General features: G+C 45.0%; 1 protein-coding gene across 3 annotated transcripts in view; it reads right to left on the bottom strand.

The window, feature by feature from the left end:
• Positions 1-13,392, bottom strand: part of ZNF862 (zinc finger protein 862) — a 34,148-nt gene that overhangs the window by 19,609 nt on the left and 1,147 nt on the right. For 2 of the 3 annotated variants that reach the window (XM_008541849.2, XM_070616718.1), the window contains exons 2-5: positions 8,176-8,287; positions 6,467-6,571; positions 4,261-4,958; positions 2,641-2,818 (exon numbers count right to left, since the gene is read on the bottom strand). In XM_008541849.2, coding sequence (XP_008540071.2) covers positions 2,641-2,818; positions 4,261-4,958; positions 6,467-6,571; positions 8,176-8,287 — 1,093 coding nt within the window. The remainder of the gene's footprint in view (positions 1-2,640; positions 2,819-4,260; positions 4,959-6,466; positions 6,572-8,175; positions 8,288-13,392) is intronic. The other variant, XM_070616719.1, reaches the window with a different exon arrangement.

The raw sequence follows: 13,392 nt of genomic DNA, 5'->3' as shown, positions 1-13,392 counted from the left end.
TTCCTATACTGTTTGAATTTTTAAATAATCTTATATTATACTTTGGTGCTATTATTATTTTAAAATCAACAACATGATTAGCACAAATCTTCAAACAAAAAGAAATGGAGTCCAACTGGTAATAAACATATACAAAGTAGGATTTTATCAGAGTCTAATGCCTATACAATGGACAGAACAGTAAGGATCTCAGTTTAGTCTTTTTCCAGCTAATTAGCTTGGATTCTCAGGGCTGCTTTCTCATCCGAAAATACTACTACTACCTGCCTTACAGGTTTGGTTTAAGGATTGGAGAGAATACATGTAAGATGCTCAACATGGGACCAGTATTGGGTGGATGTGCAGTCAACAGCAAGAACCACTGTCATTATTATGTCCAGGCTTAAGAATAAAAGAAAAACAGAAGCTCCTTGTAACACCCAGTATAAGTAGATCACAGTATTTCAAGATAAAATATGAGTAATGTTAAAAATGGATGGGAGACTTTTTTAAAAGGTTAATAGAATTTTTCCTGGCTGCAAAAATTATGACTGGCATTTTCCTTTTCAAAAATTGAGTTCACTCCAAGTAGAAGTTCTATTTGTGTTCTATTTATAAAACATAATTAAAAGATGATGCCAAATAATATTTCATTCCAACTGTTAAAGTACTTGTCACAGGAGGATAAAGTGTGGGAGATAAAAAAAAAAAACACACTAGCCAAAGCAAAAATAATAGTCTCCACTATTCTCCAACACTGTTTCATCTCCCAACCACCAGCTGGACACGCTTTGAAAGGTCATTTTTAAACATAAGAATCACTTATGTTTGGCCTGGTTATATTCTCAAGGCACCTTAAGATGCTTTTATATCTCAAACATGAAAAGTTGTTTAAACTGGAGGATCGTTAAAGGATAGTAGCTGGAGACCTAACTAAAGTAATGAAAAGGAATCACACGCATGCAACTGAGTTTCTAGACTCCTGGGCCCGTTTTCATTTCACAGACAACCGAGCAGGACAGTCCCAGCCTCTGTAAAGCCTCCCCGACCCCTGCCCCCAACCCTCAAGCAAGACTGACCACCCGTCCGCTGAACACTTTCTGTTCATCCAAACAAAACTTAACCAGGACTGAACTGTCCCTTAGTTTCCCCCAGGGAGCTGAGATTTCCCCACTTCCCAACTTATGAATGTTCAAAAACAAATGATAAAATGCTTAGACCATGCTCTGTCAAAACAAAACCCTGAGGGACTGAAGTACAGGCTGAGCGATCCAGCTGGTCCCGGGCTGCGGGCGATGCGCCACTGTCAGCGCTGGTCCCCCACCGCTTCACCACGACTGCCCACAGGGTCCCAGGGGCAAGGTGCTTCGCCACTGCTCCTTCCTTTAAGTGAAAAGCCAGCTCCCAGGAAGTGAGTACGTATTCTTTAAAAATGAATTTCCCCCTCGTTCTCACAGCTTTTACACACCGTATGCGGCAGTGATGCTCTTGGAAGGTTCACTTTGCACAGGTGCCCTGGGCCTAGGACATGAGTACAGAATCTTCAGCACCACGAAATAAACAACTGTTTCCATCATTTCTGAATGTTTGGGGAGCCATTTAAAAATATGAACAAGGATAAAAACAAGTCTACAGGTCAAGAATGTTTAGAAAATAATCTGTATCTTAGCTGCACACAAAGGGCAGTGTAAACTAGGCGATGTGGCATCAATTAAGTCACAAACATTCCTACTTCTTATTCTGCAGTCACGACACAGCTCGCTGCTGGAATCCCTCAGTTATGTACGGCAGCCTGCTCTGCAAGGTTTCTGTTAGAATATATGCTAGTAAAAAAATAAATAAATAGACACTTTATAACACGAAAAGTTGCCTTTCCATTTTGGTGCAGTACAAGAACCTTGGGTGTCCAACAGAAAAAGGAGGCAAAGAGAAGAATGAGAGGCAGGTGCAGGAGATAACACCCGTGTGGGCAGGTAAGAAAGACTACTACCTTCATCACCTCCAGTGCCCAATCCCAGCGACACCTAGGCCAAGACGGCCAACCCCTGCTGGCCCCTGGGCAGGAGGAAGCAGGCTTAGCACAGACCAAGTAGAGAGTGGGACCCACTTGGAGGCCCTCTCTCACCTCCACGCCTTTGCTCACACTGTCCCCTCACTCTGGGATGCTTAGATGGCCTTCTTCCTCCGTGGTCACTTGGTTTTCAACTCAGTTAAAACATTTCACGCTCCATAAAGACTTTCCTGATCCCTCCCTCCAACACCCAGAAAAATCAAACTTCTCTTCCTCAGCAGCCCCAGGGCACTTTTCCTGAACCTTTTTTGGAGCACGTGTTATTTTGCAGTTTCTTATTAAAGTGCCTGTCTCTCCCACAAACCTACCAGCCCCTTGAGAGCAGAGACCTTGCCTCACTTGTGTTCATCCGGCACACGGCCGTACTTAGTAAATATCTGGTGGAAGAGGGGTGGGTGGGTGGGTGGATGAAGAGGGCATGGAGGACAGCATCCCGAAGCAGGGAGAGTTCTGAAGGCAAAAGATATCATTGTCCTCTGCCTATGTATAGGGCCACGGCAGAAATGGGAAGACGACCACAAGACACAGCTGCCCTGTGGGTTTCCCATGTCAAATGATGGTGGCGAACAAAGGTCTAGGTGAATCTTTACCCAGGGACGCCAACAGCTCATAATTCATCCGCATCACGTCTCTGTACAGCTCCTTCTGCCGCTTGTCTAGCATGCCCCACTCCTCCCGGCTGAAATACACCGCCACATCCTCAAACACCACCGGGAGCTCCTCAAACACCACGGGAACCTCCTCAAACAGCCCCTCTTCAGAAGGATCCTGCAACAAAGAGCAGCAGTCACTCAGTACGCCTCTCACGTCAGACACCTGGCCTGACACTTTCAGGTCCTTCTCAAGGCCCGTTTCTCCTGGGAAGCTCGCCAAAGGCCCAGGTGTACTCTAAGGAATTAGTTTATCCATTCAAAGTCCAAGAAGCAAATCTGCGAGGCCCAGAGTTAGGCGGTAAAAACCAAACGAGCCTCAGTCTGACCGTAGGGTCTCCTGGGAGGACATAAAAATGCACTGAAGAACAGGAGTCTTGGTACAGCCTTATGACTGCACCTGTCCTTCACAGTCCTAAGCGGGTGCCTTCTACTCATCGTGACTACACAGGTGACCACCTGCCTGTAGGAGCACTTGCTAAGATTTCCGAGTGGGATGTGAAGGAAGACGAAGAAGTAAAAAGAACCGAAGATGCTTATGTTCAGTTACTAGGTTAACACACAACTTACTGCTGAAGGAATTCAGATTATAAAAGGTTAGACCTGTTTATTAGCTTCTAACACTAAAAAAGGAAGGAACAGGAACATGAAGAGCAATGAGCTTTGTTGCTTTTCTGGATTCAGGAAAAATCTGAACTTAAGATCTTTAGCTAGGCCCTTACGACATTAGGTATGACGACCATCTGACTATTCTCACTGGAATAGTGGAGTGGGTACTGAAAATGATTTTTAGTAAAATCCTACTTATATGGAATAGGTGAGAAGTGGAGAAGCTTCCAGTCACTCAAAGATTCCAGTCAACACAGTTTCCTTACAGGCCAACTTTCCAAAGAATTAAAAATTACAAAATCAGCCTAAGGTGGGAACCAGAGTCTTTTAGGATCCACAGGTGCTGCAGGGAGTGGAGGGGAGCACCGGCGGGCAGCCACAGGCTCTGCGGGGAGGTCGATGCTACAAGAGTTCTTGCACGCGGGACAGGTCCCTTCCCCCGCAGCCTCAGTTTTCTCTCAACAAGATGAGTCTATCAGCTTGCTCGACCAGCCTCAGAGCAGCGTTAGAAACATTACGTAAGAGAACATGTGTGAAGAAACTCTGCAGCGTTTAAAAGCGCTATATGATTCCATAGTTAAAGATGAATTTTTTAAAAAAATTGATTATTTATTGAGTCCTATGGTTGTTTGGCATTCTGGATAAAGCTTATTGTTCTGAATTTAGGTGTTTCCTTTATACCAGAAGTTAGAACGTTCTGTTCCACTAATTATGTTTTATTATCTGCAAAAAGGAGATGATAATAGGGCTGTTGCCTTAACTAAATGAGGTAATACAGGTAAAGCACTTAAAACAATGTCTCTTACATTGTAAGCACGTTAGCCTGAGACCACTACAATGCTAGCAGCAAGTACCGCTATTCTGACTTTCTCATCATCGTCGTGCAACACATGTTGTTCTCAGTACGGAATCCCTCCCCGTGAGACACAGCCATCATTACAAACATTTTACCTGGCCGCAGGGTTCAGCAGAGTCATTAAACAAAATGTGACAGTTTGAAGAGCTGTGGATGGCATCAGTGACGTCTTTTTGCCTCAAATCGGAAATGCAGTCTAGATACAAGGCAGGAATTGCTCCATTCCCCCCAGGGTCCTCCAGTTCAGCTCTTGAGTTGGGCAGGAGCTGGGCCACATTATCGTAGGCTCCCAGAGGCCCTGGCGGGTACAACATGGGATAATCCGCAGTGAAGAGGTGCTCCGGGCTGGCCAACACATCTCCGGATGCATTTCGGATGCTCTGGAAACGGGCTGCCCAGATGGGGTCCCGTGCAGCCAAGGCATTGACGCAGAACATATGAGCTTTGCTCTTGGCGTGGTATTTGAGAGTCTCCACCTTGAACGGCCCTGTATAACCTTCTATTAATCTTGACCGTTTGTCCCTCACAGATGGGTATTCTCGGCAAGCAGAGCAGAAGAGAGCCGTCTGCTCCTCATTCACCACCAACCACGGGAACTGCACGAACCATGACTTCTGGATAGACCGGGGTTTCAAGGGTTTCTTGCTCTTTCCGGCACAGCCGACCTTGATGTTGCCATTCTCTGCAGTGAAGTGGGAAAGACACACTCTCTTCTGAGGTGGCAGGTATAGCCCAGCTTCTCTGGCTGGACCTGGCACATCCATTTCTTCCATGTAGCCCATCTCGTTTTTTCCTTTAGAGAAAAGAGACAAACGGACTTGTCTGAAATCCTACAGTTAGAGCCATTGCAACTCGTGGAGGCTCTCAGATATATCAAATATGAAAACTGGCAACCACACACACACACGACACAGCCTCTACTCGAATTCGCTTCTTTCAGTCCCCCCAACTCCCCAGGTCCACCCCACCTAACCCAGAAGAAAATCAAATGAGCTTTAAACAAACCTTTTTTCTTTTTTTCAAATTTAAAGGACAGGTACAGTAGGCCAAAAGATCTTTGCAATTTGACCTCTGCAACCTAAGATAGCGGCACAATCTTTCAGATTTATTTATGGATAAGAACTTATTTATGGATAAGAACACTGAACTAATAGAATACAGGGTTAAAAAAGATAATTAAAGCCAAATACTGCGACTCCATACTCAGCAGGAATCCCCTTCTTTGGGGCTTCTGCACTTCCTTCATGTACATTTGGGGCAAGACAGTAACCTACCTCCCAGGTCCCCAGAGAGCTCTCCTTAAGCTGCAATCCATCTTTGCACAACTTCCACCCAGGGGTGCCACTGCAGCCCTCAAGAGAAACACAAGCCTAAGTCCTCTCTCATACCACAGCCCTTCAAAGAGGTGAAAACTCTCACAAACTAAGATTTTTCTTCTTCAAGCTAAACTAGAAGTTTCTTTATTCACTCCGTAGTTGAAATGCAGCTCAGACGACTCTAACTCCTCTAGAGCCATTTCTTATGCATCGACATAAGGTCAGATGCCCAACGGCCAAGGACTCAATAGTATCTGCTCCCTGCCAACAGATCAGTCGACAAAACTGAAGCCAACCCCAGGAGCACAAAGCTGCTAATAAAGAGCCAGTAGGCTCAAAATTAAGAGCCCAGCATGGGAAAACAAAACAAAATGAATTAGTAGCTATGAAGTCCAGGGCTCCTCATGGTCCCTCTGAGAGGGCAAACTTCCATGATGCGATTCACACAGGAGCTTGTTCCCACCCACCGCTTCTTCCACAGCAGGGGCTGGGTTAACTCAGTCATCTTACACAACGACAAGATGCCATTTGGCCTGGCTCTAGCCAAGCCCGTCCCCAAACAGGCCAGGCTTATCAAAGGAGGAAAGCAAAGATAAATCCCCAGAACACAGCAGACACTCCCTCATTCTTTCATCCATTCACTCAATGATTATCTACCGTGCAACTACCACGTGCCAGGCATTGTTCTTGGCACTGGGAACACAGCAATGAATAAGACAAAGTCATGCCTTCCTGGAACTCAAAATACATAATTATAAACAATCATATACTCTTGGGTAGAAATGAAATAGAGGGAGATGAGAGGTTGGAGAATGATGACGGGACAGGTGTGTATATTTTAGATCAGGTGACAGCGGGAGAAGAGCGTTTGTGTGTCAGCTGGTAGAGAACAGGGAGAAGCAGAGGATGAGACAGGAGTCCTCGTGCCCAGCCTCCTGCCCCCTCTCCAGCTAAGGCCCCTCCTCCTGGGTGGGTCCACACTCACCTGGCTGGTAGCTCAGGAGATCCCTCTGGCCCTGGACATTGCTTAGCCATGGCTCTGGCCCTCGCTCAAACTTACAGAACAGCTCTGGGTTGGCAACAGTTGGTCCTGAGTCAGGAACAGAGAAAGGCACTATGAGGTCCTGGATCCAGGTCACCACATTAAGGAGGGTCTGTCTGTGACATGCTCTCAGCATTGTAAGATAAATGGTCAGGAAGGCAAGTAGGAATCTCAATGGTTTAATACGTGATTTAGAAACTCAGACACCTGTGAGGCCCCTAAAAGAATGGGGGACGAAGTGACAGCAATGAGGGGCACAAGTGAGGCTTGTAGGTATGAAGACTATTGGTTCAGAACAGACTCACAAACTCAAATACTGAGAGGGGCCAGACCAGTAATACAACTGAAGAAACCAGCCGGGGGCGGAGGCTGGGGCACCTGGAGGACTCACACCTGTGCGTGGGGACAGCTGCTGTGCCATGCCAGGAGCGGGTGCCATGTGGAACACGGGCTCAGCCCCGCCAGGCTGTCTCACTTTTCAAGAGAAGCCAGAAATCATATTTGCATGTGAAAACTCCCAGCGGTTAAATATTGACAACTTATTTAAATATTTCAAGGAAGCCAAACAAAAGTGATGACAGCAAAACAACAAAAAGGTGTGGGCCAAATCTGGCCCACAAGCTGCTGCTTCTGGTTTAAAAGAACCAGTAGTTTGTTTCAAACCGTTTTTAGTAGGCAGGGAAAGAAGACCCAACCCAGCCACAATCCCTCCAACCACAGGGATCTGAGACCGTGGCTCCCATAACCCTTAGACGAGGGCCAAGACGAAAGGAGAAATGAAAGGCAGGGCAGATGGTCACCAAATTGAAATCAGAAAACAGTACACACATGTTGAAACACAATCACCTCTGTCCATGGTACAGAGGTCTACCCATAGAAGCAGAGAAAGGACATTCAGAAATAGAAAAGGGTCCACCCCGGCGGCCTAGTGCTTAAGTTTGGCCCGCTCTGCTGCAGCAGCCCAGGTTTGGTTCCCAGGCACAGACCTACACCACTTCTCTGTCAGTGGGCATGCTGTCACAGCAGCTCACATACAAAAAAGGGAAGATTGGCAGCCGATGTTAACCCTGGGAGAATCTTCCTCACAAAAAAACAAACGAAAATAGAAAAGATGAAAAATACCTACACGGGCACTGAGTTTTAAGCTGTTTTATCTCATTAAACCTCTACAACAACCCTATGAAGAAGGACACCAAAGCTTAAAAAGGCTAAAGGGCGTGGCTAAGGCAAAGGAGCATCACGTGGTGGAGAGGGGCTGAGACCAGATTTCCGCACTCCCGATCTGATGCTCCTCCTCCCTCCGCTCACTACCTCCAGTGTCCTATGGGCACTGAAACAGTATCCACCTTGCAGCTCCAAAGACCACAGGCGGGGCTTTCCACCTGGCACCTTGGGGTATCCTGAGGCATTGAGGTCTAGCCTAGACATGCCCAATTTCCCCACTGCTCTTGGCCACTTTAAGGTAGAAGAGAAAGGGTGGTGTGTGAACCCATGTGCAGTGAAGTTAGATATGAGATGAACAGATGAACAGTGCAAAGATGCCTGGAAAACATGGTGGGATTCCAGAAAAGTCTCATGTATGTCATGGTCTGGGTACAGTTGGGAATGCTGATCCAGATTCAGGGCTGGAGGAAGTGCACAGGAACCCATACCCAGTGGCGCCACCAGCTTGTCAGAACCACAGATTTCCTTCTGTTGCTGACTCAGCAGCATCCATTCCTCTTGAAGCAAGTACACTGTGATGTCATCGAATGTCACAGGAGCCTGAAAGGAAAAATGACACCAGCTAAGCACCAACTTCTTCCTGGGATTAGTCTTTCACACCTGTGTTCACGACCACCTGAGGGCACCCCTACTCTGGGAGAGTATCAGATCTGCAGGGGTTGGGGCATTGTCAATCTACATACAAGACCTACACTTATGCTTCTCGCCACCTGGGTACAAGTCACAGTGGGAATGAGACTCGCTCTTCTAGGAAGGGCCACACACTGAAACAACGGTCATACAGAAGGCTGACTCAAGAATTTCATAACCCTTTCCTGGCATGCTCTTCACCTACCTTCCCACAGGACCCATTCCTTCTCACCCAGTGCCTCGGCAACAACTTATGGCACATTCTTTTGCAAAATCTTGAACATGGTAAATCTTCACTTAGGAAGATGTATCTGATTTTTAGAAATAGTCGAAAGTCATTCAGAACTATGTCTGCAAGTGAAGTTGATGATCAAGACAGGCAAAGCTTTAGAGCTGAGAACTACATCCCCTGGGGCTTGAAAAGTGGCTATGTTCCACCAAAAAAGGCATGAGCGGTTTCGGAAAATGTTTTGGGGAGTTCTGGATTAAGATGGCAGATTGAACAAGTACACTGAATTTTGCTTCCTCCTTGTGAATTTAAAAGACATTCTCCTCCCCCCAAAACTCCAAAACAAAACACCCCTTAGAATGGGGAACAATGAGGGGACAACAGTAATAAAATTTTAGAAGTTGAAAAGTTGAAAAGATAAAAAAGTAACAACTGAGGGGCTGGCTTGGTGGCATAGTGAAGTTCACATGCTCCGTTTTGGCAGCCTGGGGTTCGCCGGTTCGAATCCTGGGCATGGACGTATGCACTGCTCATCAAGTCACACTGTGGTGGCATCCCACATTCAAACTAGAGGAACACTGGTGCAGACGTTAGCTCAGGGACAATCTTCTTCAAGCAAAAAGAGGAAGATTGACAACAGATGTTAGCTCAGGGCCAATCTTCCTCAGATCCAAGAAAACAGAATCCCCATCCCGCAGTGGGCAAACTGAGAAACAACCCAACTTGTACCACTAAATCTTCAAAATGCTCAGGATCTGACAGCACAGCAAACCTCTAGCCTGGGAGTGAAGGCAGAGAGGCTGAAATAATTGAGGAATTGGAGAAAGCTGTTCCCCCACAAATGCCTGCCCAGAGTCTCCTACACGAGTCTCCGAGTTGACAAGCCCTCCTTTCCACGTGCTCAGAGCTTCCAGTTAGAAGGTTGGCTTTCCTCTGTTAAGTGTTAGCAAACAACTGGCCTACCAGACATCTGAGCTCTACCAGGGCTGAAAGAAACCAAAACAGATGGGGGGTGGACTAAGGAAATGAAGGGGAAGCAGCGAGAAGATTAAAAAAAAAAAAAACTGGGGCCAGCCTGGGGGAGCAGCGGTTAAGTTTGCACTCAGCTTTGGCAGCCTGGGGTTCGCAGGTTCGGATCCTGGGTGCAGACCTAGCACCACTCATCAAGCTGTGCTGTGGTGGTGCCCCACATAGAAAATAGAGGAAGATCGGCACAGATCTTAGCACAGGGACAATCTTCCTCACCAAAAAAAAAACAAACAACAACTATCATTAATAGCCACAAAACAAAGTTATAAAAGAAATAATCAGAAAAGAAAATAGTCAGAAAACTCCTTGTTGTTTGTCCTTTTTAATTTCACACCACAAACCTTTATGACCAAATCAAATAAATAAATAAAAATTACCAAGAAAAAAGAAATTCCTGACCTGCAAAGAAAAATAACATTTTGGGAAAATAGCATCCTTGGAGCTAAGTATAAGTCCTTCCAAAATGACAACTCTAAAGGGGATACACTCATTTCCATTTATAGCAAGTTCTAGTATGTTTGTTTAAAATTGCCTTGTAACTTTATACTCAAATTTCAAGCATATGAAATATCTATTTTAACTTCAACAGTGAAGTGTCTCGAGAAAAACAACACAGATAATTCTTATCAATTGCTACTGAATTGTCTATTTAAAAGATAATTTGAATCCCACAACTAGAAGGACCTGCAACTAAGATATACAACTGTGTACAGGGGGGGTTTGGGGAGATAAAGCAGAAAAAAAAAAAAGAAAGGTTGGCAACAGTTGTTAGCCCAGGTGCCAATCTTTAAATAAATAAATAAATAAATAATAATTTGAGTATTTTTCTTTTGAGTCAATACATATTCACTGCAGAAAATTTAGACAATAAGCAGAAAATATGTTTTAAGATCGTCTACAATCCCTTACTGAAAAAGAATTACTACTAACATTTGGTATGTAACCTTCCAGTCTTTTGTCTATGAATGTGTAAGAAAGAAGTTTTAAAAACAAAAATGGAATTGTACTGCCAAATGTGTATGTTTTAAATAACTATTTGCTCTCAGTGTCTTCCAAAGCAAAATGCGATTATATTTCCAAAGACTTACAGGAGGATGGGCCCTGCTAAAAGAAGGCAGTCAGACAGGAAAGGGTACACAAGACATGGCCTAGGGAGAGCCAACGTGGGTGCGGGGAGGGAGAACCCTCAAGATTGCGCTGAAGCCAGAACCAGCAAGATGACCGTACACCAGGACAAGAGGGCAAGCTGTTCCGACTGGGGCAGGTTAAAAAATTTGTGACCAGGGAAAGCAGGGCTCCCTATTCGCACCCACTCATGCTTCCCCCTAGAGGGAACAGGTGGGCATAATTAGAGCCAATGGCCCCATCACTGTAGCTCCCCAAGGATGAAGAGAGTGGCCAGGACAGAATGTGTGGATAATAAAGAAGTGTCTTCCCAAGAAGACTAATTCCCCTGACACTTGGTACCTCCTTTTTAACCAGTATCATGGCAAGAGCATTCTGATTCCAGTTGACTGCAGTATAAAGAAAACACAAATCTGCTTGACTTGAATAAGAGGAGTTCCTAATCTATATATAAAGCAAAGATTCCCACTTTCTACAGGGTAGAGCTCTGACTTCTCAGCCCAGCACAAAGTCCCCTCAGCCTGAATCTAACCCACCTTCCTAACCTTAGCTCCAGTTATTGCCACACCTGGAATCTCTACTACAGCCAGATTAGTGTAATTCTAATGACTGGTTGTATCTTGCGCTTTTCCTCCCTCTACACATCCAATCTCTAGATTCCAAACTCTGCCCATTTCCTCCCACCAACGAAGTCTACCCACCCACGAAGTTCCTAGTCACACTCCATCCCTTTCATGAGGGCCTAACCACCTAACCATGTGGCCCATGACTTTCTCCTTCCCCTGAGCAAGGAAGGCTTTCATCCCTCGTGGAGCCTGGTACTCAGGAAGCCTATGGCTTATTTTATAACCCCCTTCACCATCACCTCCCAGCTCCCCACCACCAGGTTATACAGAAAAGTACTTCCTAGGCACTTAATTTTTTTCATTCAACTTATTTATTACTATATTTCTATGTGCTTGGTGCATCGTGACCCTAAGATATGAAAAACACCATCTCTATTGTGAAGGAGATTAAAATCTATCTGGAGGGGACAGACAACTATGATACAAATGCAATAACAGAATTGTGTCCAGAGATAAATGAGAAGGAAGTGATCCTTCTATGGGAAAGACAGAGGGGGCCAGGAACCAGAATCACTGAGGCAATAAATACATGCACAAATAACTTCGCATCAGCCCTCTTTTGGCAGCACCAACAGACTCCCAGAGGGCACACCAGGGCCTGACTGCAGTCCTCTTCCCAGCACCCATGCCTTGCAGCAAAAGTGCTCCTGCAGTGACGCTACTTTATGAGTTATTCATTCAAAAAATACTGAGAACCTAGCAAATGCCAGGGGCTGCTCCACTGTTCAGCTGGGGATACAGCAGAGAGCAACGTCAACAAACATGTAAACAAAGAGATAAATGTGAGACTTCTGTAGAGTGATAAGAGCTGGAAAGAAAATAAAACAGGATGAGATAGGGTGATGGGGAAAAGTCTTTGATCTCTATCCATCCTTCTGCCAATGACAGGCAAGATACCCCACACGCAGTCCAACGGGCCAAGATTGCTTTTAGTTAATAAATATCACAAAATAGCACCAAAAGGAAGATTCTAATAACAGACCATGCCACTGTCTCAAGTGGACCCCTAGTCTCCAGCTTTGAGCCAAAACTGAGATTCAGAATAGAGCCGTAGAAGAGAAGAGCCATTCCACCCAGGCCTTAGTTATTGTCATTCATTTGCAATACATCTTACACTGCCAGTTTATTTTGCAATCACTTTATTTCATCTTTGGATAACGTTCTCATTTCCCAGGTAAGAAAAATGATGCACTTGAGAAGGGTGAGCACCTTTTTGAAGCACCCTGCAAATAAGAGCAAAATCAGGAGTGAAATTCCCAGCCCCCAGGGCTTTCAATTAGTGCTCCGGCCTGAAAGACATCAAATTTCTCCTCCACCTCTCAAAATGTCTGTATTTCTCTCTTCTCCCATTAAAGACTCAGAAAACCTATAACTGAACAGAATTGCTTGAAATCAACCTCAAATCACTAACTCCAATTTTCAATGCCAATTGTTTATAACCCTTCTGCCTCACATTTTGCTCCCCCTCATCCAAACTCAGCTTCAATCTAAACTAATGTGGATATTACCTGAGGGTAAGGACCACTTCCTTTACTTTTTTGGCATCCCCTACAGTGCTTAACATGTGGCTGGCACACAGCTGACTTTCAGTCTTCCTTTAGTTAGGTTCTGTTGAACTTTATTGTCTTGGACTGTTTCCTTAGTAGGTTGTTTCATCTGGAAAATGCATCACTGTAGCTTGGGGCAGGGGGGCAGTACAGAAGAGACGCTTAAGCAAGGAGTAACTTCTTTTGTAATTCAGAGTCCTTCCCAGTCTTTCCAGGAAAAACTACAGCATCAAATTAATCTCATCATCCTTTCTCTCTTTTGTCTGTGGGACAACCTTTCCAGGCTTATCCAAGTCATTGAAGTGAAAACTGCAAGAGAGCTAATTGAAGAAAGTGGTCATTTCACATTTATCTTTGTACTTCTAGCCTCTGGTTCAAAGTGAATGACAGCTCACAGATGTTTATTAAATGAACAACAACAAAAATTTTAAAGGAGGGACTCAGTCAGCACTCCAAAAC

The sequence above is a fragment of the Equus przewalskii genome, chromosome 4 (assembly GCF_037783145.1).
Source record: "Equus przewalskii isolate Varuska chromosome 4, EquPr2, whole genome shotgun sequence".
Lineage (NCBI taxonomy): Eukaryota > Metazoa > Chordata > Mammalia > Perissodactyla > Equidae > Equus > Equus przewalskii.
This window is presented reverse-complemented; position numbering and strand designations above follow the sequence as displayed.